The 23,184-nt window shown below is 56.8% G+C and overlaps 8 protein-coding genes across 8 annotated transcripts; 5 read left to right on the top strand and 3 right to left on the bottom strand.

Annotated features, from left to right (window-relative positions):
- Positions 1–1,394: 1,394 nt before the first annotated feature.
- Positions 1,395–2,033, bottom strand: KVR01_000521 (uncharacterized protein; the record flags this gene model as incomplete). The annotated part of the gene is made up of 2 exons (XM_044788050.1): positions 1,395–1,778; positions 1,890–2,033. 2 exons carry the CDS (start codon positions 2,031–2,033, stop codon positions 1,395–1,397), a joined length of 528 nt encoding a protein of 175 aa, XP_044650470.1.
- A 1,234-nt stretch (positions 2,034–3,267) lies between these two features.
- Positions 3,268–5,413, bottom strand: KVR01_000599 (uncharacterized protein). The gene is made up of 2 exons (XM_044787722.1): positions 4,306–5,413; positions 3,268–4,201 (listed from the first exon to the last, which is right to left on the bottom strand). The coding sequence occupies exons 1-2, from the start codon at positions 4,559–4,561 to the stop codon at positions 3,375–3,377; spliced, it is 1,083 nt and encodes a 360-aa protein (XP_044650548.1). The 5' UTR covers positions 4,562–5,413; the 3' UTR covers positions 3,268–3,374.
- Positions 5,414–5,557: 144 nt separating this feature from the next.
- Positions 5,558–8,832, top strand: KVR01_000479 (uncharacterized protein; the record flags this gene model as incomplete). The annotated part of the gene is made up of 4 exons (XM_044781499.1): positions 5,558–6,459; positions 6,635–6,766; positions 6,830–6,949; positions 7,013–8,832. The coding sequence occupies exons 1-4, from the start codon at positions 6,213–6,215 to the stop codon at positions 8,830–8,832; spliced, it is 2,319 nt and encodes a 772-aa protein (XP_044650428.1). The 5' UTR covers positions 5,558–6,212.
- Positions 8,408–10,564, bottom strand: KVR01_000690 (uncharacterized protein). The gene is made up of 5 exons (XM_044791301.1): positions 10,473–10,564; positions 10,345–10,378; positions 10,164–10,210; positions 9,902–10,060; positions 8,408–9,762 (listed from the first exon to the last, which is right to left on the bottom strand). The coding sequence occupies exons 1-5, from the start codon at positions 10,473–10,475 to the stop codon at positions 9,358–9,360; spliced, it is 648 nt and encodes a 215-aa protein (XP_044650639.1). The 5' UTR covers positions 10,476–10,564; the 3' UTR covers positions 8,408–9,357.
- A 447-nt stretch (positions 10,565–11,011) lies between these two features.
- Positions 11,012–12,991, top strand: KVR01_001019 (uncharacterized protein). Its single transcript, XM_044794093.1, has 3 exons — positions 11,012–11,050; positions 11,110–11,875; positions 12,013–12,991. Exons 2-3 carry the CDS (start codon positions 11,292–11,294, stop codon positions 12,179–12,181), a joined length of 753 nt encoding a protein of 250 aa, XP_044650968.1. The 5' UTR covers positions 11,012–11,050; positions 11,110–11,291; the 3' UTR covers positions 12,182–12,991.
- Positions 12,992–13,406: 415 nt separating this feature from the next.
- On the top strand, positions 13,407–15,241 carry KVR01_000356 (uncharacterized protein). The gene has a single exon (XM_044784969.1). It carries the CDS (start codon positions 13,535–13,537, stop codon positions 15,023–15,025), a length of 1,491 nt encoding a protein of 496 aa, XP_044650305.1. The 5' UTR covers positions 13,407–13,534; the 3' UTR covers positions 15,026–15,241.
- A 1,072-nt stretch (positions 15,242–16,313) lies between these two features.
- On the top strand, positions 16,314–18,341 carry KVR01_001030 (uncharacterized protein; the record flags this gene model as incomplete). Its single annotated transcript, XM_044786503.1, has 7 exons — positions 16,314–16,367; positions 16,442–16,659; positions 16,745–17,270; positions 17,331–17,399; positions 17,469–17,670; positions 17,774–18,032; positions 18,188–18,341. 7 exons carry the CDS (start codon positions 16,314–16,316, stop codon positions 18,339–18,341), a joined length of 1,482 nt encoding a protein of 493 aa, XP_044650979.1.
- A 2,847-nt stretch (positions 18,342–21,188) lies between these two features.
- On the top strand, positions 21,189–22,714 carry KVR01_000824 (uncharacterized protein; the record flags this gene model as incomplete). Its single annotated transcript, XM_044784801.1, has 3 exons — positions 21,189–21,293; positions 21,371–22,039; positions 22,145–22,714. 3 exons carry the CDS (start codon positions 21,189–21,191, stop codon positions 22,712–22,714), a joined length of 1,344 nt encoding a protein of 447 aa, XP_044650773.1.
- Positions 22,715–23,184: the final 470 nt, after the last annotated feature.

The raw sequence follows: 23,184 nt of genomic DNA, 5'->3' as shown, positions 1-23,184 counted from the left end.
TCAACCTGGGTGGAATTTTTGATGCCACTCGGATACAAACCGTTCTTTTCATTGAGCTCGTCGCCTTGCGCTTCGACTTGAAGAAGAAAACATCATCAGAAACCGATCGCAAGCAGGACCATGGAGGGTGGATACACCCCTTGACTCTCGACTCGACATCGATGGGTCAGGTCAACTCTCGGTCGACGCTCTCGTATTCACAGCTGGGAGATCTCTGGTCAACCAGCCTCTATCATGGACTTGGACACAACACGCCTTGCGTATCTTTTTGTCGGTCTGTGTGGTCTGCCTGCGCTGTTCCCCTCCTTCACGACCAGATCTGTGAGCTTCCCATCCACTGTGGCGTAAGTTGACCACCCCTGGAACCCAAGTTGGCTGCCCAGGTGTCATTCGCATCCACCAAACGGTGACCACATCCATAATAACTCAAAACCGACCTCGTCAGCCGACACGTAGGACTACAAACGGATCGCGTCTTGGTGGTTCGGATCACACTCTGTATTTTGGTCCTGTTGCTCTTTGTGTCCCCCTGGCCCCAGAGGTGCAGCACTGTCCTCGTGAAACAGGCACAAGGAGAATAAGAGAAAGGAAACGAGCGCTCCATCTTGAAACTTGGTCAGTCACGGTGCCAACCCCTCAGCAGCTACGATAACCAGGTGTTGCTGTCCAGTCCCATCCGTTTGCAAAAGTTTCATGCGTCACGCACCATCACCATCATGTCCGCCTGCGACAGAGTAGACCTTCACATCAACTGATTCACCATGCCCACGACACCTACAACAGATGAAGTCGCCGTTAGCACCCGTGCCCAATCACTAGGAACAACTGTTGGCTTCTGGACATGCCGGCAACCGGCACGTTTCCTGGAGTCACAAGCAGAGTGTTACCACGACTCGTTCGTGATTCAACTCGGCCACTTTCCGCAAGGCATCCGATGTGCATGGGACTGCCCATTTTGGAATTCCGCAGCGACTATCTTGAAGACGATTATAGAGTCGTGTATTGTCCTGCGCATGATATCAGCCAGGTATTAACATTTGAAGATAACCAGAAGGTCGTCCTCTACATACAGGCCACCGTGCTCGAAACCGAACGACTCCCCCTTCTCGAGCTCGAGCCGTGTGGCGGGAATTTCCATCAGCCCGTTGGAGGACCTCGAGCTGACGCCGGCACCCTGGAGCTGGTGTGACTGGTTTCGCTTCTACTCCGTATACGTTCGAAGACATGCACGGCGCCTTCACACATTGGTAAACGCTTAAAGACCCAGCGTCACAGAACACATAATGCCAACAAGAGTGCAGAGAGAATGTCATAAGTGTCGCAAGGCTTGCGCCCTGTGACAGTTCGAGGAAATGCAATGCCAAGCTCCTGCCTTCCACACAGCAACCTTGATCTCACTTGCTGCGATGATAGAAAAGGCCCCCAAAGAAAACGACGACTGGGGCTACAGCTCCCGACGTTGCAATGCCCCATGCTACCTGCTTCGTCACGACTCCCACGATAAGACCCAGCAACATGATGGTCAACAGAACAATGAAAATGAGCACCGCTACCCAGGTCCATGAGCGCCCAGGGCGATCCAGCGGCGCCTCTTCGGAGCCGTCCTCTATTGTCACCATGGCAGCATGCTGGCCCGCGTTCGGAATTGCGTTATGGATGATTTCCGAGCCGGAAGAGGTGTCGTAGCTCCGGGGGTGAGGCCCGGGGGTGGTCTCAGGCTGCTGGCCTTTGTTGATGACCTTCTGGTCACTGGCAGATCGGGATTCGACATCAATCGACTGGGGAGTACGTTAGCGGTTGCTTGTCACGATGGGTTTAAGTATTTCGGTGTTCATACATACCTCTGGAGTTGTATGTTCAACAGCGGGACGGGTAATGAATTGAAAAACATTGTATCCGCTGCGAAGAAGAGCCGGTATGATTCCGGCGAGAACACCTGCATGTGGTCGATCATCGGTGATCAAGGTGGCGTCAGAGGAGTGAGACTCGGAGGACGAGGCGACAGTTCCTTCGAGGGATAGATGGCCGGCCATGGTAGAGGAGGCTGCAAAGGTCTACTAGACTAGATTACGAAAGAAGGACAGAGGGGAGCAGAGTGATATATCCGTCTATTTGTCAAGAAGTTGTAGAATCGGGGCATGACAAGTACTTAGGAATGTCAATGGACATTTGTTAAATCTTGATCAACGAGCAACGGCCCTCGTTTTATAGTTGACAGCGCTGGCTTTTCTTTTTCTTCATTTGCGGCCCCCATCTTGGGACATGATTGTTGCTCCTCCTTCTCCCATTTACTGACTACTGTCGTCTGGCGTCAGATTTGGTGCCTCGCCCTTTCCGTGCTCCACGGCTGATGATCATGTTACCATGTCACACACGACCAGCTCCCTTCTGTACGCCCGGACGACTTGCTCCAAAGCCACAGCGGGTTACTGATCCTTGGATGACAGCTGACGAGCTCGCATGTGGCAAGACCCCACATAGCTCTTTGAGAATACAAACTCGGATTTTGGCACTTACACGGAGGGAGAATGGACACCCCGCCATGCAGCGCGCCACATGTTCTCTGTGTAACCCAGGGCAAGTCTTTTGTGGCTTGACCGAGACGTGGTTGTATGCATTTTGGAGGGGCAGGTCTTGGATTTCTGGAGGATGCCCTTGATGGGCGATTTTGTTCCGCGGGCATGGTGAGGTTGATAGAGGGAAAGGTCGGCGGGTTGAGGGGCTGGCGGGTTTTATGTGTAGAAGGATGGACCCTGAATGGGCTGTCGTGCTTTTCAAGGTGAGAACACCCCGAGCAGAGTGCCCTAAGCTGTCGCTGGCCACAGGTAGGAAAGGTTGGAGGGTCATGCAGCGCCATAATCAATTCAATGCTGACTTCTTGGTCCCATACACACCAGGGCCGTCCTGGCCCCCAGCACAGGCACTCGCTTGCAGTTGGTGCTTCAAGTGCAGCCAGACCTGAACCGAAAGCATTCACCAGCATCGAGCTCTCACGAGACGCTCTTCCACTCTGCGGAAGCGATCGTCACATACCACCACGGCTTTCATCTGCTTGCGCCTTAGAGATTAAACTCCCTATACGAGAAATAAAAATGCAGTGGATAATTCAGGACAGGTCTCACGAAATGATACTCGGTGCTGTCGACGGCGGCCCACCGTTTCAATTTTACGCATCCTGTGTTAAGAGGCAACGAGTGAATCAACACGTTAAGGCAGCCGGGGGGAAGAGACACGGCCGAATCATTTACGAGCACCTGGCCATATTATGTCGAATTACATTGTTAAGGCTATAGGCTGTAGATGTCTGCTCAAAACATGGCCCTAGTTCGGAGAGCCCCCATAGAGGGAATTTGTGATTCCAGCAGCTGAGGTCTTTAGTTCTCATCCTTGGCGTTAGCCTCCTCGTCCTGGGCCTCCTCATCCTGAGCGTTGGCCTCCTCATCCTGGGCGTTGGCCTCCTCATCAGCATTGGCTTCCTCGTCCTGAGCGTTCTCGTCTTGAGCATTGTCGTCTTGAGCATTTGCCTCCTCATCAGCATTGGCTTCCTCGTCTTGAGCGTTCTTGTCCTGAGCGTTCTCGTCCTGGGCATTCTCGTCCTGGGCGTTCTCGTCCTGAGCATTTGCATCCTCATCAGCATTGGCTTCCTCGTCCTGAGCGTTCTCGTCTTGAGCATTGTCGTCTTGAGCATTTGCCTCCTCATCAGCGTTGGCTTCCTCGTCTTGAGCGTTCTCATCCTGGGCGTTCTCGTCCTGGGCATTCTCGTCCTGGGCATTCTCGTCCTGGGCATTCTCGTCCTGGGCATTCTCGTCCTGGGCATTGGCCTCCTCGTCAGCATTGGCATCCTCAGCATTGGCACCTCCCGCGGCCGCCTCAGACTCCTCGAGCACGGCAGAGGCCTGGTCGGCGAGGGCGTCGTCCTTGGCAACCTCGGAAGCATCGGGGTTGTCGGTAGAGGCCTCGAACTGGACGTCGGAGGACGCGGCGCCGGCCTGGGCGGCGTCGTCAGCGATGTTCTTGTCCAGCTTGGCCTGCTCCTCCTCCATCTCGGCGGCGACGTCCTCGCCCTGTGCCGCCTCGATGGCGAGCCTCATGGTGGTGGCCGTGAGCTTGAGGACCTTGTTCTTGGTCTTGCCGCGGCCGAGGGCGAGTGCGTCCTCGCCTGGCTGGGAGGCGGCAATCTCGGCGTTGAAGCCTCCGACTTCTGTTCACCATGGTCTGTCAGTAACGTTCACCTCAAGAGGCCAATGAAACTTGCATGACTGGCTAAGAGACAAGGCAATGACTCAGTGTGAGAAGCTTGCTTACCGGCATCATTAGCAATAGAGTTGACAGCATCAAGGAACTCGATGTCCTCGGGAGCGACAGTGGTCAGGTCCTCGGGGAGGCCTGCGAGGGCAGCCTGGGCCTCAGCAGCGGCATCGCCAGCTGTGCCGCCGGCGATAGAAAGCTCGTTGAAGGTCTTGGCAGTGAAGACCGGGGCGGCGGTGGCCTGGCGCTTCTTGTTGGGGGCCGCGACGGCGAGGGAGGCCACGAAGCCGGTCAGGAAAAGAGAGTACCTCATTCTGGCTGATTATGTGTGCGAAAGAAGGTGTGTGTCTTGGGCGGACGATCACAATGTATTATTCAAGCTCAACCTGGAGCAAAACAGCACTGCTGTGAGAAATGAATGTGCGAAATGGAGGGAATTATCTTGAAAGAGAGGATGAGAAGGGATAGTAGGAAAGATGTTAGTTCCTCCAAACAATACGGCCTCATGTCCTCAAGTCGTCTTATATTTCATCTCGACGAGGTGAGGATCTATCATCCCACCATGGCCATTAGTAGAGACGACATATCCCAAAATAGGATTTGGCTGTCGAAACTGGAGATGTGCAAGCGGGAGTCGTGAGCGGGTGGACATGACACGGCTTGGCTGAGGAGGCAAAAGTTCATCCAAGACGCGGATCCGGGTCTCAGGCGAGCAGGTCAGACCAAGCTTGGCGGAGTGCCATGAGCCAAGCGGCCAAGCCAGAATGAACGACACAGATCTTTCATGCAGTGGCCGGGCGGCGAGGACGGGATTCGAGGGAGAGCAGCGAGGGTGGTTCTCCGATCAGCCGGCTCGTGGTGGTCCGTGAAGTTTCGCCCTGCCAGGCTCGTTTCATGGGATGGGCAGCAAGCGATGATCTGCGTCGTGGCCTGGTTTGCGTCGTCGTCATTGCAGCCACTGCCGAGTGGGGGGAGCGAGCTTGAATCAGGAACATGCTCTCGGAACATGATCTCGACTCATCTTGCCCTGCAAACATTGTGACAGGTCCCAAAGGATCTAAGGATCTGTTGAACGAGATCTCCTTGGGAAACTGTTGACGGCAAATGTTTGGCCGATGTATGCCCATGACAGGTTGATGATCAGATTTGCGAGGCCCAAAGGCTTGGGTTGGGCCAAGATGGTTCCAGTCAGCCAGTGCTGGAGATCAGATGTGACACCAGGCGGCAGGTGCTGACCAGCTTAGCATTTACTAGCATGGCAGCTTCCCAGGCTGCCAATGCCCACGACTCCTGCCATACCAGAGGAAGTGGCAGCTCCAACCGTCAGTCGACTGCCGTCAAGTGCATCATCGGCCGCTCATCAGTCTGCCCCATGTGTGACTTTTTTTCTGGCATATGTTGAATGCTTCGGTGGCCCGATGAGGTGAACGTCACGGCAATTCAGCTTCGATACCTGAGATCGACGCACAGATCCGCTCATCTCGGGCAGAATCTTGGAAGATTCGCACACAAGAGACGCGGGTAGACAAAGTCTGGTACCAGCGTTTGGTTTGGTTTTGAGCCATCACCCGGTAAATTTACAAGTCCTGGTTCACAAACAAGGGAGATTCCCATCGGTTCCCGGGTTCGTTCGCAGGATTGACCGATCTAGGCATCGCTGCCAGGCTGCGTCGTCGCACCGGCGGCAGAGCCTCCAAACCCCACAAAACATCCACAAATATCCTCCCGCCCCCACACACAGCATTCCAGGAACTGCTGGTGCGTCCCGAACCCCTGGGTCTTGGCCCCCCTGGGTCTCTGCTCTCCCGTCCAGCCCGTCGTCTCTGCCGGGTTTGATCGCAGGGTTAGCACTTGTGCGTACTGTGTATGATAGACACGTCCCCCCGGCCACAGTCGAGACAGCACAACACCTCCCTCGACCCTGTGGCGGTGAACAGCAGCAACAAGGGACACTGTCGGACAGGATGACCCCAGAGGACATCGAGGAGCTGTTCAGGCGCACCGACGGCGTGGTCGCCGTCGTGCAGCAGCAGCAACAGGATGCTGGTGATGAGGAGGACGACGGCGAGGAACCCGGGCTGACCGCAGACGAGACAAGCTACCGGGTTGCTCGGCTCAAGGACGTCCTGCTCGAGGCTCAGGCTGCCTGGGACAGCGGTTCCGAGGATCTGGACCGCATTGCCGAGAAGCTTGGTGATGGGAGCCGGCAACGTGAGTAGCATCAAGCAGCATTCCTACCGGAACTGCATTTTTCCCATGCTCATGCTGCATGCAGCCATGATGAATTCCCGTGTCCCTTTCCCGGCAGCCGGCTCGGTTCATGTTCGCATTCGCATCAGATAATCTCTTGTCTCTCACATGTGCTAATACACTTGTTTACTTGCAGCCCTGTGGCGACTGCCAATTGGCGAATCAGGTCTCCTGGATTTCTTCCTCGGCATCCTCCCCACGCCCGACTTGAGACCACGGCTCACGACCCATGCCCTTCGCTTGATTGGTAACTCATGTGCAGACACAGGTGAGTGTACCTGAATAAGACATTCCCCTTAACAGTTGGGGACAAATGCTCACCGGTCTCCAGATGAAAATAGAGCCCGCATCGTGGAGGGCAACCATGTCAAATCTATCTCAGACCTCCTTCAACATGACTCTTTACTACCATATGTCATCACAGTCTTGTATAATGTCTTGGTAGACTATGGTGAGTGGCTAACTTCCATCCACGCTCCAGCTCCAAAGACACAGCCACTGACACACTGTCCAGAACCTGTCCAGCTGCAGGCCTCTGAGGCTGGTCTCAGCCACCGGCTGATAGATCTCCTTGACGGGCCTCGACTCGAGAAGGCCCGTCCCTTGATCGGCCTGATATGCAAGGTCCTCGCCCTCCTCATCACGCAGGAGCCCGAGGCCCGCATCGGATCACCAGAGACACCGCGTGTCCTCCTCAGCATTGCCACCGACCGGGAACATGCCGTCGAAGCCGAGGACTTCAGCGCCCTCACCTCCGTGGCACTGGCCTACCTGACCCACGAGACCTTCCAGACGAGCAACATGGCCAGCGTCCCTCTCCTGCTAGAGGCATTCTCCATGGCCCACACGACTTTCGACCCATCCGAAGCCGAGGACGACCCCGAAGCCGCCGCGCAGCTGAAGCAAGTCCGCAGCGCCTTCGTCCCCGTGCTCGCAGACATCTCGGCCCTCCCAGGCTTCATCCCCATGCCGGCCCAGGGCGCAGACCGGTCCCAGCTGCTCCAGCACCCCGTCCTCGAGACCCTGCAGGGCTGGCTGCGCAGCCCGCCCGAGCAAGCCACGCTGCAGTCAGCGGCGTGCCTGGCGCTAGGCAACGTGGCCCGCAGCGACGCGACGTGCGAGGCCCTCGTCGGCGGCGCGGCCATCCACGAGCCGCTCATCGAGCTCCTGGCACGCTGCACGGGCAGCGGCGGCGGCACGGCAACAGCAGCAACGACAACGCCGGCGACGCCCAACCCGCAGCTCACGCACGCGGTCATCAGCTTCCTCAAGAACCTCGCCATCCCGGCCGCCAACAAGCCCGCGCTGGGCCCCCTCCTGGAGCCGGGCCTGCTGCCCAAGCTGTGGTCCACGTGGGGCGACACGCAGCCGCAGTCGCAGTTCGCGGCCGTCTCGCTGGGCCGCCTGCTGCTGGTGGGATGCCCGCCGAACGTGGGCAGGCTGTGCAGGCCGCTGCCGGGCGGCGACGGTGATGCGCCTGGTGGTGATGATGGCCACGCCCGCACCGAGAAGACCAGCCTGCACGTCCTGCTGGGCCTCTTCCAGCGAAGCGACGTCGAGCCGACCAAGACGGAGGTCGCGCGGGCCGCGGCGAACGTGTGCCGGGCTCTGCACTCCGCGCCGGTCGAGTCTGTCCTTTCGGAGGAGTGGGAAGAAGACGACAACGACAACACCACCACCACCACCACGCAAGAAACAGCCCCTGCTAGTACTGCCACAAGCACAGAAGAAACCCGCCGCGCAGGCTTCTACGCCGCGCACACCCCCGCCCTGCCCGCGGCCCTCTCCCTCCTCCTGACCCAGACGCGCTTCCCCGCCCTGCGGTCCGAGGCCTGGTTCGTCCTCGCGCTCGCCAGCCGGCGCTCGGCGCCCGGGGCCCGCCTCGCGTGCGCGGTGCTGGAGCCCGCGGGCGCGTGCCGCGCCCTGGTCGAGGCCGTCACGGGGCGGCAGGACGTCTCGGACGGGGACGACCTGCTGCTCGCGGCGTCGTCGCCGTCGCCTGGTGGTGGGGACGCCGGCGCCGTGGAGGATGTGCTCAGCAACAGCGTCGGGGCGGCCCAGGCCCAGGCCGGCGGCGATGGTGTGAGCCTCGGGATGGAAGGGCTGGGCCTTGGGGACCTGCAGCCGCGGCAGGCGGATCCTGTTGCGAGGGCCGGTATGGCGCGTGTCGACCGGGAGAACGCGCTGTGCCTTGTTGCTGAGCTGGTGAGGGATGGCGGGGCGGCGGCGGGCGCTGGGGCGGTTGACCAGGCGAGGAGGGCGGTCTACGAGAGGCTTGTGGTCACGGGCGGGGAGTTGGTGTTGAACTCGAGGGGGGAGGGTGCTGGTGCCTGAAGGGGGCTCGCGTCCGGATGTTCTTGACCACCGTACATGGGTCGTAAGCTGTGGGCATCTCACGCACGGGAAGGTCAACTACAACAGATAGACATGCACTCTTTCCACCGGTCCATCTTCATAAACATGTGTTCACAAGCTTGCATTTCCTGCCTGACTCGATTGTGTCCTACGATGAGCTGCTGTTTCCGGTCTCGGGTGTCTGTTGGGTGTGTGGGGGGGTATCCATCGAAGCCCGAGGATCAAATCTTTTATTTTCTTCCCGGCTCACATTTCCATCATGGACCCAGCAGTTCAAAAGAAGATTGTGCTTTTTGTTTGTATCATGACCAAACCCCCTTGCCTTTGTGGCAGTTGTAATGCAACCCTGACTGACGCAGAAACCCAGAGACCAACCCAAAGACCAGAGACAGAGTACCAGATGTCGAAGCAAATAACCCTTGCTCAACCCGCCCGAACACCACCTTCCAAGACGACAACGACAACAAGCGAGAGCATGCTGGACCTGCGGCTTCAGCTGGTCGCTTATTTCTTCTTGTCGGCCTCGGCCTCGGCGGCCTCGCGGGCGCGCTTCTCGCGGGCGCCCTGGTTGCGCTTGTTGGCGCGCTCGTTGCGCAGCTTGCGGTAGGCGCCGCCCTCGACGGGGGCGGGGAACTCGGACTTCTTGATGGCCTTGATGGTGGTGTCGGCGTGGACGATGGGGAAGGCGGCGGCCGCGACGGGGGCGGCGGAGGAGGCGGCCTTGAGCTCCTCCTTGGAGGAGTCGCCCTTCTTGGGCTTGTTGCTCTTCTTGGGGAAGAGGATCAGGCGCTCCTTGTAGGCCTTGAGGCGCTGGACGTTGGTGGCCAGGGACTCCTCGGAGAGGTTCTGGCGGCGGGCGTCGACGGCGATGCCGATGGTGGGGGCGTACTGGCGGGGGATGCCGGCGGCCTGGATTCGGGTTTGTTAGAGGGCTGGACTTGGTCGGGGCAGATCAACCTGCCGCGGCGTGCGCACGTCGTGGTTGAAATCACACGTGTGCTTTTCGCCGGGCTCGTCGGTCGTCTTTCACAGAGGGAGGGTATCGTACCTTCAGCTCAGCCAGGGTGAAACCACGGCCGGCACGGACACGGCGGTTGTACTTGATGGTGGGGCATCGCACAACGGGTCGGAGCTTGTCGATGGGGCGGGGGGCGACGGCGGCAGCCTTGGCCTGACGGGCATTCCTGCGCGAGACCTTCTTGCCGGGCTGTGTGGTGGTTCACTTGGTCAGAATAGGTTCCGAAGTATTTCGCAGTGGGGAGTCGGCCGTCCACCACTGCGAGTCGGGATGTTTTTCACGAGAATCGTACCTGGTCGAAGTGGGTTCGGACCCGACGCTGCCAATCCTTGCGGAAGTCTACAGAAACGCTGTCAGCATCAAAGACGCCCAGGGGACGGACGCCGTCTCGACCGCTCTGCCCTACTGATTCTCACAGCCGAGGAGAGATCGAGGAGCGAATGGAGAAGAAAAAAAAAGGGCCATAAACTAACGGTTCTTGACAATGGTCTGGTTGTGCTTGATCGCCTGTATGAGAAATCAAAGGGTCAGTGACAAAGTCCTGACTCAATTGACGTCGACAGGATTAATCCCCAACGAGGGGGAGATCATTGCTGCTCACCATTTTGATGGTTTGCGCACAACAGCTGGGCTTGTTGGGTGTCGGGTTGTGGTTGTCGTCGTGAAGGGAGCTCGCCTGCAAAGAGAAAGACGGAGAAATTTCATCAAGGCAAATTCGAGATTTGTGGTTTCGGTGGGAACCCGCCTGATTGGCCGGGGTGGACCCATCCTTGATGCCTGAAGTTCGTGGCAGGAATATTCAACGGTGGGACCTGCCGAAAGAGTGGAGAAGCTCGCAGAACAGCCAGGTGGTACCAGCTGGCGCCACTTGGCAGTGCAAGACGTCCAGAAGTCACTTGAATCAAGTCGACCTATTCGCCATCCTCTTGACGACCGCCTTCTAGACATCCATGGATGTCAGAAACATGATGATGATAGAACCCATCTTGCTTTCAGAATCTTTTGTGATTAGAGTCCCAGATTTTATCAATGATAATTATTCTTAGGATGCCTCCGGTCTCAAACTCCTAATGCCTGAGATGCCTTGAGTTCTTCAGCTCTGGCTCAAGTACACGGCGTGACCATGTCCAGTGCCCGCCCCAGCCTCATGCCTGAGGACGTGGCAGTCTTTGCGATCAAGTATGCAGAATTTATGAGTGTGGTTGATTAGAGAAGCGGTATCTGAAAGCTTTCCTCAGGGCTTATCTGTCTGCCTGTGATCGGCATGAAGGGCGCAGGTGTAGTGAGGGAAAGGCGTAAGCCATACACAACGAACTGATTTAGCACTTGAGGTATATCACAACAGCCAACCCTCCGACACTTTTAAGATATAGCCATCGAGACTCATGCAACATCTTCATTATTACCCCCCACCTTCGAAATGCCCATCAAAGCAGTCCTGTTCGACTTCATGGGCACCTGCCTAGACTGGCACAGCGCCATAACAGCCGCACTGCCGCCGTCCCTCCCATACGAAACCCGCTCTCAGTTCGCCCTCACATGGCGCCAGGCCTACTTCGACCACAACGCCGCCCGCCTGGCCAGCGGCCAGCCGCCAGAGGACATCGACACCTCCCATCGGACAACCCTAGCCGCACAGCTCGCCTCGTCCTCTGCTGAGGTCAAGGCTGCATTCGCAGAGACGCCCGGCGCACAAGACGCCTGCATCGCAGCGTGGCACAGCCAGCCGGCCTGGCCCGACGTCGCGCCGGCCATCGAGCAGCTGCGGTCTTCGAGTTGTTTCGCCGGGGACGAGGGGGAGGGGAGGACTCTCGACGTCCTGGTCCACGCCAACGGCACGCTGCGCCTGCAGCTTGACCTCTGTCGCTCCTCGGGCCTGCGCTTCGACGCCCTGCTCTCCAGCGAGCTCCTGGGCGTCTACAAGCCCGCGCCCGAGAGCTACCGCCGCGCGCTGGAGCTGTTGCGCTGCGAGGCCGGCGAGTGCGTGATGGTCGCCGCGCATGCGTGAGTAATCATTTCTCATTTCCAGCTTCCTGGTTCGCATCCAGTCCGACGAGATGGGGTGCAGAGAGTGGGCAAGTGTTGTTTTTGAGACCGTGCGACTTCTTGACACCAGCTTGACACTCCGTTTTGTATTATAGGTACGACACGCGTGGCGCCAAGGCCGTGGGCATGAAGACTGTCTACGTCTATCGCTGGACCGACGACATCAACGAGGACCAGGCGGCCGTGAGGCGGGAGAACGATGCGTACCTCGAGAACATGGACGATCTGGCTGAGACAATAGCACGGCTGGGTTCGGGAGTCTGAGGGCATTCACCTGATGATCAATGTTTGGCGCCCGGAGCCGGTCGCGGGGGCTGCAAGTGCCAGTGCCTTCCAAGGTTCTCCGTGGCCAAGACTCCGAAGATTTCAATATTCGGAGCACTCAACAACAGGATTTTCAGGATTACTGCGTTGGTGCAAGTTTATTTTGGTCGGTGTCGCTTGACTAAGTACTGCGAACACTTCATTGATCTACCTACCTAGGTAGGTATCTGCCTTTGCACCGTTCTCGTTCCTTCCTTCCGATTTCTCTATAAAGCAGGCCGGTAGGATCTGCTTGTCACGAGATATCGTCAACGTTTACTGCCACCCAAAATCCACAGTGAAAGTTTGAATCATAGCGATTGTGTTGACTTGAGAGGGCTATCTAATTCTGTTGTTCGTCTTGCTTCTTCTTGCGCTTGTTACGGCTGGCCATACCAGCATCCAGCATAGCTTGCTTTGTCGCCTCCTGTCTTTCCTCTTCTTTCTTTCTCTCCCTTTCCTTCCTTGCCTCCTCGCGTCTATTCAGGCTATTCTGGCCCGCGGCGATCGTCATATCTTCTAGATCATCCTGGTATGTCCCTTCGCTGTCACGGTTGGAAGACATAATGAAGCAGTGTCTATAAGTGGTTAATTTAGCCATCAAATGTTTTGTTTGAAGACTGGGTCTTTGGGCGCTTACCACTTTGTGAAGGGACCGTCCACCTTCAGGATGTACACGGATTTAGGAAGAAAATCACTCAGACCGGTAGGTAACGTTGACAAATGTGAAGAAGGCGGATTTTTAGAACAATGAAAGTACCTGGAACTGGGGTTGATAGGAAGTTTTCTGCTCTGGAGATCGGACATCATTGGTATTTATATCTGTTTGCATCTCTCGGACTTCACCTGCTCCCCGAATCAACTGCGCAGCCAGCGAGCAGCCGGCCCAGGTTTTCAGCCTTTGGTCTTCCTGTCTTCGCCCTGGTCATGTTGGTTGCAATCCTGCCAATAGAATTTACTCGTTCAGTGAGTATGCCATGAATGTGCCCCAATAGTAAGTGGCCTCACATATTTGGGCCAAGGTTGCAAGGTTGACTTTCACTTGGCTGCCTGCAGTAATATTGGCTGGCCAGCGGCATTGCGCTTGGACCTCCACACTGCAGGTGTGGACCATTGCTGTGACCGCATTCCATTGGGCGCCTATAACTAAGCCACTCCCACTTGGAACCAACAACAGCACCTGAGACCCCAAACGAACGAACTGTTGGCCGTAACTTCCACGTCCGACGGCGCTTCGTTTCTTAGCCTCCATTTTTCTTCCACATTCCCAATACCATCATCTCATTTCAGGATACTTTTCAGCGAGCACAGTGCATGATGTCAGCTCGGCAAGACTCTGACAACCTTGCGTGGGATCGCAGCGACGAACGCTGGGAGCAGGCAATCAGGCAGGCCCGATTGTCATCGCAGTGTCGCAAGATCGAAGCCTTTGCCGAGAAAATATATGGAAAAACTGCAACCTTGGTAACTCCACTGGTTATCGGGGGATACAATGTGCTATATCCTATCCTCCTCGAAGGCTCATCAGCTCCTGTTCTAGTCCGCGTGTCCTTGCCCGACCAGGCCGTCTTTCCCGAGGAAAAAACAGCTGCAGAAGTCGCGACAGTCACTTACGTGGCCCGAAATACTGAGGTTCCGGTCCCCGAGACTTTCCACCATGGCGTTGAGTCTGATGTTGGACCTTTCATGATCATTCAAGATCTCGAGTCCAGGCGGGTTATGGGCCAAGTGCTGGATGGTCCCCGCGAGGATCCCAACGAGCAGGCTGTCTTGAACCCTGACATATCTGAGAGTAAGCTCAAGGACCTGTACACCAAGATGGCACGGTGGGTCCTGCAGCTTGCACAACCTACATTTCCGCGCATAGGAGCCCTAGCTGAGACGGGTGGTGGATCTCACTCCGTGGCGGGACGACCCATAACCATGAACATGAGCAACATGGTCCAGCTTTCCAACATCCCCAAATCGATCTTCCCGCCCGAAGGCACCACGTATGAAACCGCTGATGCGTGGTACGTGGCCCTGGCCGACATGCAAATGGCGACGCTGGTCTTCCAGCACAACGACATGGTATCGTCAGAGGACGACTGCAGGAACAAGTACGTGGCTCGGCAGATATTCCGAAAGCTGGCCAAACAAGGGCGGCTGTCATCGTTCGGGTTTGCCCAGGACGACTGGTCCGCGAGGTCTCAGCACTCCCGTTCGACGCTGCCGATGCCGGATGGCTCGGGCTCTTTCCGCCTCTGGGGCGATGACTTCCGGCCGGCGAATATCATGGTCGATAACAACGACAATGCCATCGGGGCCATTGACTGGGAATTCGCCTATGTGGGACCAACCCAATTTGTCCTGGACTCGCCGTGGTGGCTTCTCCTGGACGTGCCTGAGAGTTGGGACAGCGGGATCGAGGACTGGGCCAGCGTCTACGAGAGACGCCTGGAAACATGGCTCTCGGCGATGGAAGACGCAGAACGAGATGCAGCCCCCGGCTCCCTGCTCCTCTCGGCATACATGCGAGAAAGCTGGGCGACGGGCCGCTTCTGGCTTGACTATGCCGCAAGAAAGAGCTGGGCGTTTGACACCATCTACTGGAAGTACCTGGACGAGAAGTTCTTTGGCCCTCGGGAAAAGGATATACCCAAGAAGGATTGGTGGCGAGCGAGGATGCATCTTCTCAGCGAGGAGGAGCGCGCGGCGATGGAGCCGCTGGTCGAAACGAAGATGGGGGAGTCGAAGGAGCGGGTTCTGGTCGAGTGGGGCGACGCTGAGGCAAGACGGCACTTGTCTTCCTTCCTGTTCGACTGAACTGTTAGACGGGGCCATATAGAGCAACCCCGGCTGTTTCGGGGTCTGTTACTTTGGGGCAGGGTCACCGCCTAGTAACTGAGTGCTGGCTGGCTCCACTCAAGCTGGGATGCATATGCACAAGAAGCAACCTGAGATGTATAGATACTTGATACACAAAAACGGACCATCAAAGGTATGACAGTGTCATGAATTACAACTCACCCATGCTGGAAACTACTCTTTTAGAGGAAGCAAGCCCGTAGAAACTGGAAATTGCAGTAGCCTGTTCAATGTTAAATAATTCAAACTTCCAAGTTGCTGCCATGAGTTACTTAAGTGTAGCTCTGACTTCACACCGAATCTACTGAGTAGGTAGCCAATGTCTTCTCTATCAAAAGTAGTGGATAGCTTCTACATTTTAAGGTTTCGCTAGGCTTGATCATGACTGGAGAGAGTTCTGAAAACTGGGATCGCTTCCGTTCCGTAGACTTCTAAAAGGTTTCACAATCTGTCCTCTATGGTTCATCCAGAAATGTCGCGTCCGAGTTGTGCATAAGACTGGCACCTTCTCAAGTGCTCAGACAGACGAAGGGCAACTTACCTTTGTTAGTCGACATCGTAGATTCGCATGGGGGGTTTTGTGCTGTATACACTACCTTGATTACAGCAGGAGCCATAACCACATTCTCAAGCCAAAGTCACAGTCGCAGTATGTGACGTGTACACCTACTGGGCGGTGTACTCAGATGTGCATGACAACAAGCGACGATCATCAGTGAGCGGGACCGGAAAGTGGGCTTCTGGGACCCCGCTACCCAATCAGGGTCTGTGAGCTCAGGAGTCAGGGGCCTCCCTCACCTTGCTCACCTTATATTACCACAACATACCACAGTAACCAGGGCGGAGTCCGGCTGCTATGCCCTTGTCTGGTGCAGCCTTAGCTTTTAAGGTTGTAATGCCTGTGGCCCGGAATGCTTAATGCTGCTCATAAGGCCGGTTCGTTTTAAAAGCTTATTATGCGGCAGAGATACACTAGAGTTGTATTCCCGTTTTGTCTTACTCGTGGACTGCTCACGGCAGATGTATTTAGAGTGGAATTTCCGCCTTGGCTTCTCTGTGACCGGGATCGCTATGAGAACAATTGGATGACACGTCTCTTAATAGCTGGCTCATCGCGTCCTGTCTTTTCCTTTGGAGGAGATTAAATAGAACCTCCAAAAACCGTCGTAATGTTCCAAGGTTCTCGTAGAAGGACTGAACATACGGGCAAACCGCCTTGGCCCGATTTCCAGTGATAATTGCAGAAATGGCGAATGTCACCCCTAACGCCTTCGCGGCCGGGATATTATTATCAGGAGTGGTTAGCTGCCCCGGGCTTGGAACCCTTCAACTGACGAGGTCCAACGTCGCCCTTTTGCTGACCAAATACCACAGCTCCTCGTGTCAGTGGCTCTTCGATGGCTCTACAATATCTTCCTGCACCCCCTGCGCAGGTTCCCCGGTCCCATTGCCCACCGCGCCTCTGTCCTCCCGGTCGCGCTCAAAGTAGCCCTAGGCAGATGGACCACCGAACTCCTGCCGCTCACCGAGAAGTTCGGCCCCGTGGTTCGAGTGGCGCCGAACGAGCTGGTCTTTACGGACCCGGATGCATGGTCCGTGATTCCTGCCCTCCTTCCCCCCCAAATATTATATCAGGCCCAGAGTCGGACTCTCACTAAAAGAGAATTCGACATTCAGGAAGGATATCTACGGCTACCAGAACGGCGCCCTGGCCAAGGGCGAGGAATTCCCAAAGGCCCCCTCCTTCTACCGCAACCGCGGCGTCCCGCCGTCGATCGTCTCGGAGACCCGCGAGAACCACGCCCTCCTCAGGCGGCAGATGAGCCCCGGGTTCAGCGACCGGAGCCTGCGGGGCCAGGAGGCGATCGTCAGCGGGTACGCGGACCTGCTGGTCGGGCGGCTGCGGGAGCGGTGCGGCGGACCCGCCTACAGCTACGGGGATAGGACAAAGACGGACGAGAGCGGCTCACCGCTGCTGGCTGCTGGTCCGGACCGCCCCTCCCGGGCTGCCGTCGACATGCGCCTCTGGTTCCTGTACGTGACGTTCGACATCATCGGGGACCTGGCGTTCGGCGAGAGCTTCGGGTGCCTCGAGAACGGGCGGGCGACCGGGCGCGTCAGCGGCATCGAGAGGGGCCTCCGGGCGCAGGGGCTGAACTACGCGCTCAAGCTGCTGGGCATGGAGAGGCTTGTCAAGTGGGTGGTGCGGAGCAGGGCTGAGTTCCGGCGGGAGAATGACAGGCTTACCGCGGCGGTGCTGAAGCGGCGGATGGCCCTGAAGGTTGAGCGGCCTGACTTGATCGGGGGCTTGTTAAAGAAGCAGGATGAGTGGGTGAGTTGTTGGTTTGAGTAGCAGTCCGAGGGCACAGGGAGAGGGACGAAGATGTCTGACATGTTGCAGGAACTGCCGATGAAAACGCTAATGATCAACTCCATGGTCCTGATTGTGGCAGGCTCCGACACGGCGGCGACTCTGCTCTCGGGGCTCTTGTACCTGCTTCTCAGAAACCCTGGGTGCTTGGGGAAGATCACTCATGAGATCCGGTCTGCGTTCAATTCAGAGGATGAGATCAGTTTCTCGTCTGTCCAGTATCTCCCTTATAGTATGTTGCTCCTCAGTTCGTTTGTAATGACCTGTTCTCATCCAGCCCCGTCCCCATGTTTGCACAGTCTCCTTGACGAGATGTCACTCACGAGTCCACGCAGTGTTTGCCTGTATCAGAGAGGCCTTGAGATGCTACCCACCAGTACCGGGCAGCACCCTCCGTGTCGTACCCAAAGGCGGAGCCAACATTGCCGGCCACTTTGTGCCAGAAGGGACTACGGTGAGCGTTGCGCAGTGGCCTACATACCACAGCACGAGGAACTTCAGCCAGCCCTTCAGCTTCCAGCCGGAGCGGTTTCTCCAGCCTGAGAAATATCCAAACGACAGGCCAGAGGCGATACAGCCATTTGGTATAGGTTAGTCAGCCCAAGATAACTAATCAACTCCTGAGTTTCGTGGCTGACATGATGTATATATTGCTCAGGACCTCGGGATTGCATTGGGAAGAAGTGAGTTCCCCTTCCTCGTTGGACTGCACTTGGGATGAACTAAATGCTGACTTGTTGTTCCGCAAGCCTTGCGTACGCCGAGGTGAAATTGATCCTGGCCAAGATACTGTACAATTTCAACATGGAGCTGGTGGACCCCGACGAGGACTGGATGGACCAAAAGGCCTTCTTCATATGGACAAAGCCGCCCTTGAACGTCTACCTGACACCAGCAAGGTAATGATGCTAGTAGCTCCTCTCGGCCGCATCATGATCAGAAGGGGGAATTTCCACACATACCTAGTGTACAATCGACAAAAATGGCAATTCTTCACCGCAACTAAAAAGGCTCAAGCCTGCTGTAACATAGGGTTGCAGTTGCAGGGGGCCGGCCGAAGTATCCGACCTGCCACTGTAACAGGAGGAGGTGGGACTCGACCTGCGGCAAGAGAGGGCCGTGGGAGAAGGGGCCAAGTCGAGCTTCCTTGGGGCCAGCCAGCCAGAAAGACACAACAATACATCGTTGATAGTACGGCGTAGGAGCGACAGACCCCAAAATAACGCAGAAGCTTTGTTGCACAGTCTCGCTCGGCCGCAGCGGCTCTGTGCTCCGGAGTCATGTCAAGTGCCGATGCAGGTCGGCAGCGATAGACTCACTCCTGAGTCCTGACCGTAGTAAGGTTGAGTTGAAGGGAGTCTAGAGCCTGTCCCCGTGACATCGAGTCCCTGCGGTCCCAGCCCCGTATGCCCGACCGCCAATCAAGGCTTTGGGCGTCGCCAGTTGCGGAAACAGACCTGGGCCCAGCATGCACCGCGAGCCAGTAGGATTCTCAATTCATGATCCCAGGCCAGAATTTGGGACTTTTATTTAGCTATCACAGAAGCGGCAAGCAAAAGGGCAAAGGCAGGGGGGAAAAAGTCGTGCTGTAGGGAGAAGAGCACGCGCCATAGGGGGACCCGTTCCTGACCGCATCTGAAGCAAATCTGAAACCAAGCGACGTGCATATCGGCGCAAGTTTAGTTAGGATGGAGAAGCCGCCGGGCTGGATGGAGGTGAGCCCGGGTTCTGGAGAGTCCATGTTTCGAGGACCACAGAGAGGGTAATTCTCACACAATTCTTTTTTGGTGTGTGGAAACATTTGTGGACGAGGAGTCTCGAGCGGCTCGGCGGTTGAGCACTTTTGGGCGTTGTCCGGCTCGGGCAATTTTTTTTCGTATATTTTCTTGCAGCGGGCCGGGAGGTTGGGCTGCGGTTGGGGCAGCCGAGAGGCTGGTCAGCTTGCAGGGGGTGCTTTTGTTAATACGAGCACACCAACATTTGAAGTTCAGCTGCAGACCATGTTGCTGTCGTATGACAATATGTCGCTGACTGCGGGTTTGGAGGGTATCGCGGCGCCCCACACACTGAACAAAAAAAGACGACCGTGACACTATGACCATGACCCGACCCCAGGCATCAGGGACCAGGAACCCCCAGGCCCACCCGCTTAGGGGTCCGACTGCCGAGGCTCCTAGGCAGAGTCGTGGGCAGAGAAGGAAGCACAGCGCTAGGGAGCAGCAGGCCAAGACAGTGCGGCTAGGAGGACGAACCCTGCAGGGCCAATGAGCACGAGGTGGATATGGCTATTCTGAATCTCATGTTCTGGATCAGCTTTATTAGTTTGGACGGTATTTCTTGCATCGCTAACGTGTTCGTGTTATTGTCGGTGCTATTGCTGTTGTCCCCTTCGTGGCTGCAGTATCTGCCGTGTAAGTACTCAAGTACTTAAGTACCTAGGCATGTACTTACTTACACAGTAAGGCCGATTGGCTTCTACGTCCTTAAGTAGGTACCTACCTACCTAGGTACCTAGATGCTCAAGTAGTTACTTCCTATATGTCACCTCTTAAAAGGGACAACCTATAACCTCTTAGTATAGGAGAACTTCATCTGGGACGGACAGTAAACAAGCCACCGTGTTATTGTGATGCTTTATGCCATCACCTACATTCCTCCTGCCTCGGGCCCCTTGCAGCTGGGAAGCTCGTCAGCCCGTGGGTGTTGATGTGATCGTCGTCAGTGACGTACCTGGCTTGCCCGCTTCCAGTTGAGTGTAACCTCCTCCCTGGCAGCGGGATCTGGTACTTTAGCCTGCGCGGAGGCGCGGAACCCCAAGGTAGGCGGCGCTACCCCCGCCCCCCACCATCCACCACTCAACAGCCAGCCCGTCACTCCCGTCACCCAACCTCTCCTCATAACCTGCCCTCACTTTTTTTTTTTTGTAGACCACACCCCCTCACCTTTTCTGCACTACTTGACAATTCTCCTCTCCCTGTCGACTCCTCAGCAGTTTCCATTTCTCTTGTTGTTGTTGTTTTTGTTATTGTTCTAGAACTCCAGCCTTGATCCTCCTGGCCTCTTCAGGTGGCCTGCTGAGTGGGAGAGACAGGCCACAGGGCACAGGCCCGTAAGCTCACGGCGATAAGCGACTGCCTTTCTCCAGACCTGCAGCTGTGGATCACGACTCCTCACCTTGGGGAAGCCCAGCCCAGTCAGTCTGGCCGTCTGGCAGTGCCCCCTCCAAAACTGCAACCACGATACGACCCTCGGCTTCCTTGGAATTCCCCGCCGCCATTGTAATCGCGACGGCAAGTGCGACTGCAACTGCAACTGCATATACACTCCCGCTTCTACCGTCCCCGTCCCGACCTCGGCGCTCAACCACCACCAACCAACCTCGTTCTGTCTGCCCGTCTGCCCGTCTGTCTGTGCAGTCGAGTCCGTGGACCCCACCCAGTCGAGTTGCCTAGCATCATCATCGCTTCCAGCTGACTCGATCGCCACTGCACTGTGCCGGGAACAGACCTCCCTCCGCCTTCCTTGCGCCTCCTTGTGCTGCTCCAGCCCTCCCGAGCTGGACAAAACAAGCCCCCTTGGACAACCTTGGACGACCTCTCTTGATCTGCCTCGTGTGTTTCCCAGTCCCAAGGCTTATTACAAACCAACCCCTCCCACCAACGTCGACACTCGCTTCTACGAAACCCATCCATTAACCATCATTGTTGCCAACATATCACACAACCCCCGCCGCTCCGTGTGACAGACACCATGTCTTTCCAACAGTGGGGCCAGCAGCAGTCTAAGAAGCGCAACCGGGATGACGACGGCGATGTCGCCATAGGAGGCACCGAGGGGTTCACAGAGCACCGCAACGTAAGATGACCTCTTCATGCCGGCGCCCACTGCCACTGCCACTGCCACTGCCACCCCGATGCTAATGCCTACCACAGAAACGGCTGCAGTCGCTTCCCTTCCGCACATCCCCCACGTCCAAGAAGCTCTCCTTCCAGCCCAGCCCTAGCCCCAGCTATGGCGCCTACACCGCGCCCCCCACGCACGACATTGACAGCATGGATATGGACATGGAAGACACCGACGACGACCACCTCCAGGACCTGCACGCCCAACTAAACCCGGGGCACTGCCAACCCGATCCCGTCCAAACCGGCGACATTGCCAGCAGGATGCCCACGCCCATACACTGCTCCTTCGCTGCCCAGGTCCGCGGGAACAGCTGCCCGCGTGGGAACAATTGGAGCGGGGCGGCGGGCAACGTCGCCATGCAGCCATCGGCTTTTGGCCCACCGCCCGCTCATAGCTCCGTCCCTCGCTCGCTAGACCGGGCAGCCCTGGCCGATTGGAACATGGTGCAGAACCGACGGCTGCCGTCGCCCATTAGCGAGAGTGGGGGCGAGGAGCTCGGTACGCTCAGGATGAAGGGCCAGCAGCACCCGGGCATGCCCCCTAGAGCGGCGTCTGCCATGGAGTTCTCGCCACCTACATCAACCGAGTCCAGCTGTGGCGAGCATACTATGGACATTGAAGCGCCCGCCGCGGGGCAGACACCACCAAAGAAGGGGCACACACGCAGCCGGCACACTCTGAACAGCTGGACCCAGGTGCCAGGCATGAAGAAGTCGTTCAGCATAGGGTTCCGAACCGACTGCGAGAAGTGCCGGCAGAAGGTCCCCGGCCACTTCAACCACATCATCGTCTCCTAGAAGGGACACTCGCATCCCATAGAGCACATTTTCTGGAGAGAACTGTTTGGGCCTGACATCGACGAGGGCAAGGCTTTCTGGAGGGCCAGGAAGGAGCGCCTGACCGCCTCGCGGGGTCTGGGCTGGGTGGAAGCCCCGGCTGACCAAGCTTTTGTCCCCCCGCAAGAGTCTGAGCCAAGACTTGAACCGCTATCGGAGGAGTGGTTTGAGGACCTGGACAAGTCGATCGACGAAATGACCAGGCTTTTTGAAGAGTTGCGTGTCGCGCCGCCCGAACCGGAGGATGCTGACTACATCCAGCAAGCGGAAGCGGGCCTGACGGCCATGGAGGAGGACCTGACCAACTGCTTCACGAACCTAGAAGCGTTGAAACAGCGGTTCCGTGGCAGCGTCAGGGGCGGCAACCTGTCAAGACCCCCCAGCTATGGCAGCAGCGGCGGCAACGACCTTTTCAAATTATTCCGGCCACGGTCTCTGGATTTCAGAGTAAAACGCCGGATCAGCAGGACAGTCAGCAGAAGCTGGCTGGGCCACCGAAACCGGGTGCCTGCCTGCCAGGTCCTCACGCGGTGAGGCCAGCGAGCAAGCAACGAAGCATCTTGTTTGTATTGTATGAGCATCGCAGGATTCACAGGGGGCCACACCTAGTGGCCAAGACACAGGCACGCGAGACGGCGTTGAGAGTCAGGTTTGTGTCTTTTGTTTTTGGGAAATTATCATTATCGGAGTAAGTAGGGGTTTTCTTGTCCCAACCAACATAAAGCGGTTTGAGCGGGAACGAGGAGACGTTCGTTCCAGCTGGTAATAAGAAGCAATAACGGCTGCTGCCACAGCGGCCCCGTACACAATATACAGACAACATGCTGTACCCACCACCACTCCCTTCACTTGCCCTCTCTCTGTGACCATGACCGAGTTGGAGCAGCAGCAGCAATAGGAAAGCGAGCTGTCAGCCACAGCACACCGCTTCCCGCGTCATCATTATCCCGATATCGTGATCCAATTTCATATATACATCATGCATTGTAGGTGTAGTTGTAGTT

This window comes from Diaporthe batatas, assembly GCF_019321695.1.
Source record: "Diaporthe batatas strain CRI 302-4 chromosome Unknown Contig00001, whole genome shotgun sequence".
NCBI classification, from domain to species: domain Eukaryota; kingdom Fungi; phylum Ascomycota; class Sordariomycetes; order Diaporthales; family Diaporthaceae; genus Diaporthe; species Diaporthe batatas.
The sequence above is the reverse complement of the archived record's forward strand: the minus strand, read 5'-3'. Positions and strand labels throughout refer to the sequence as shown.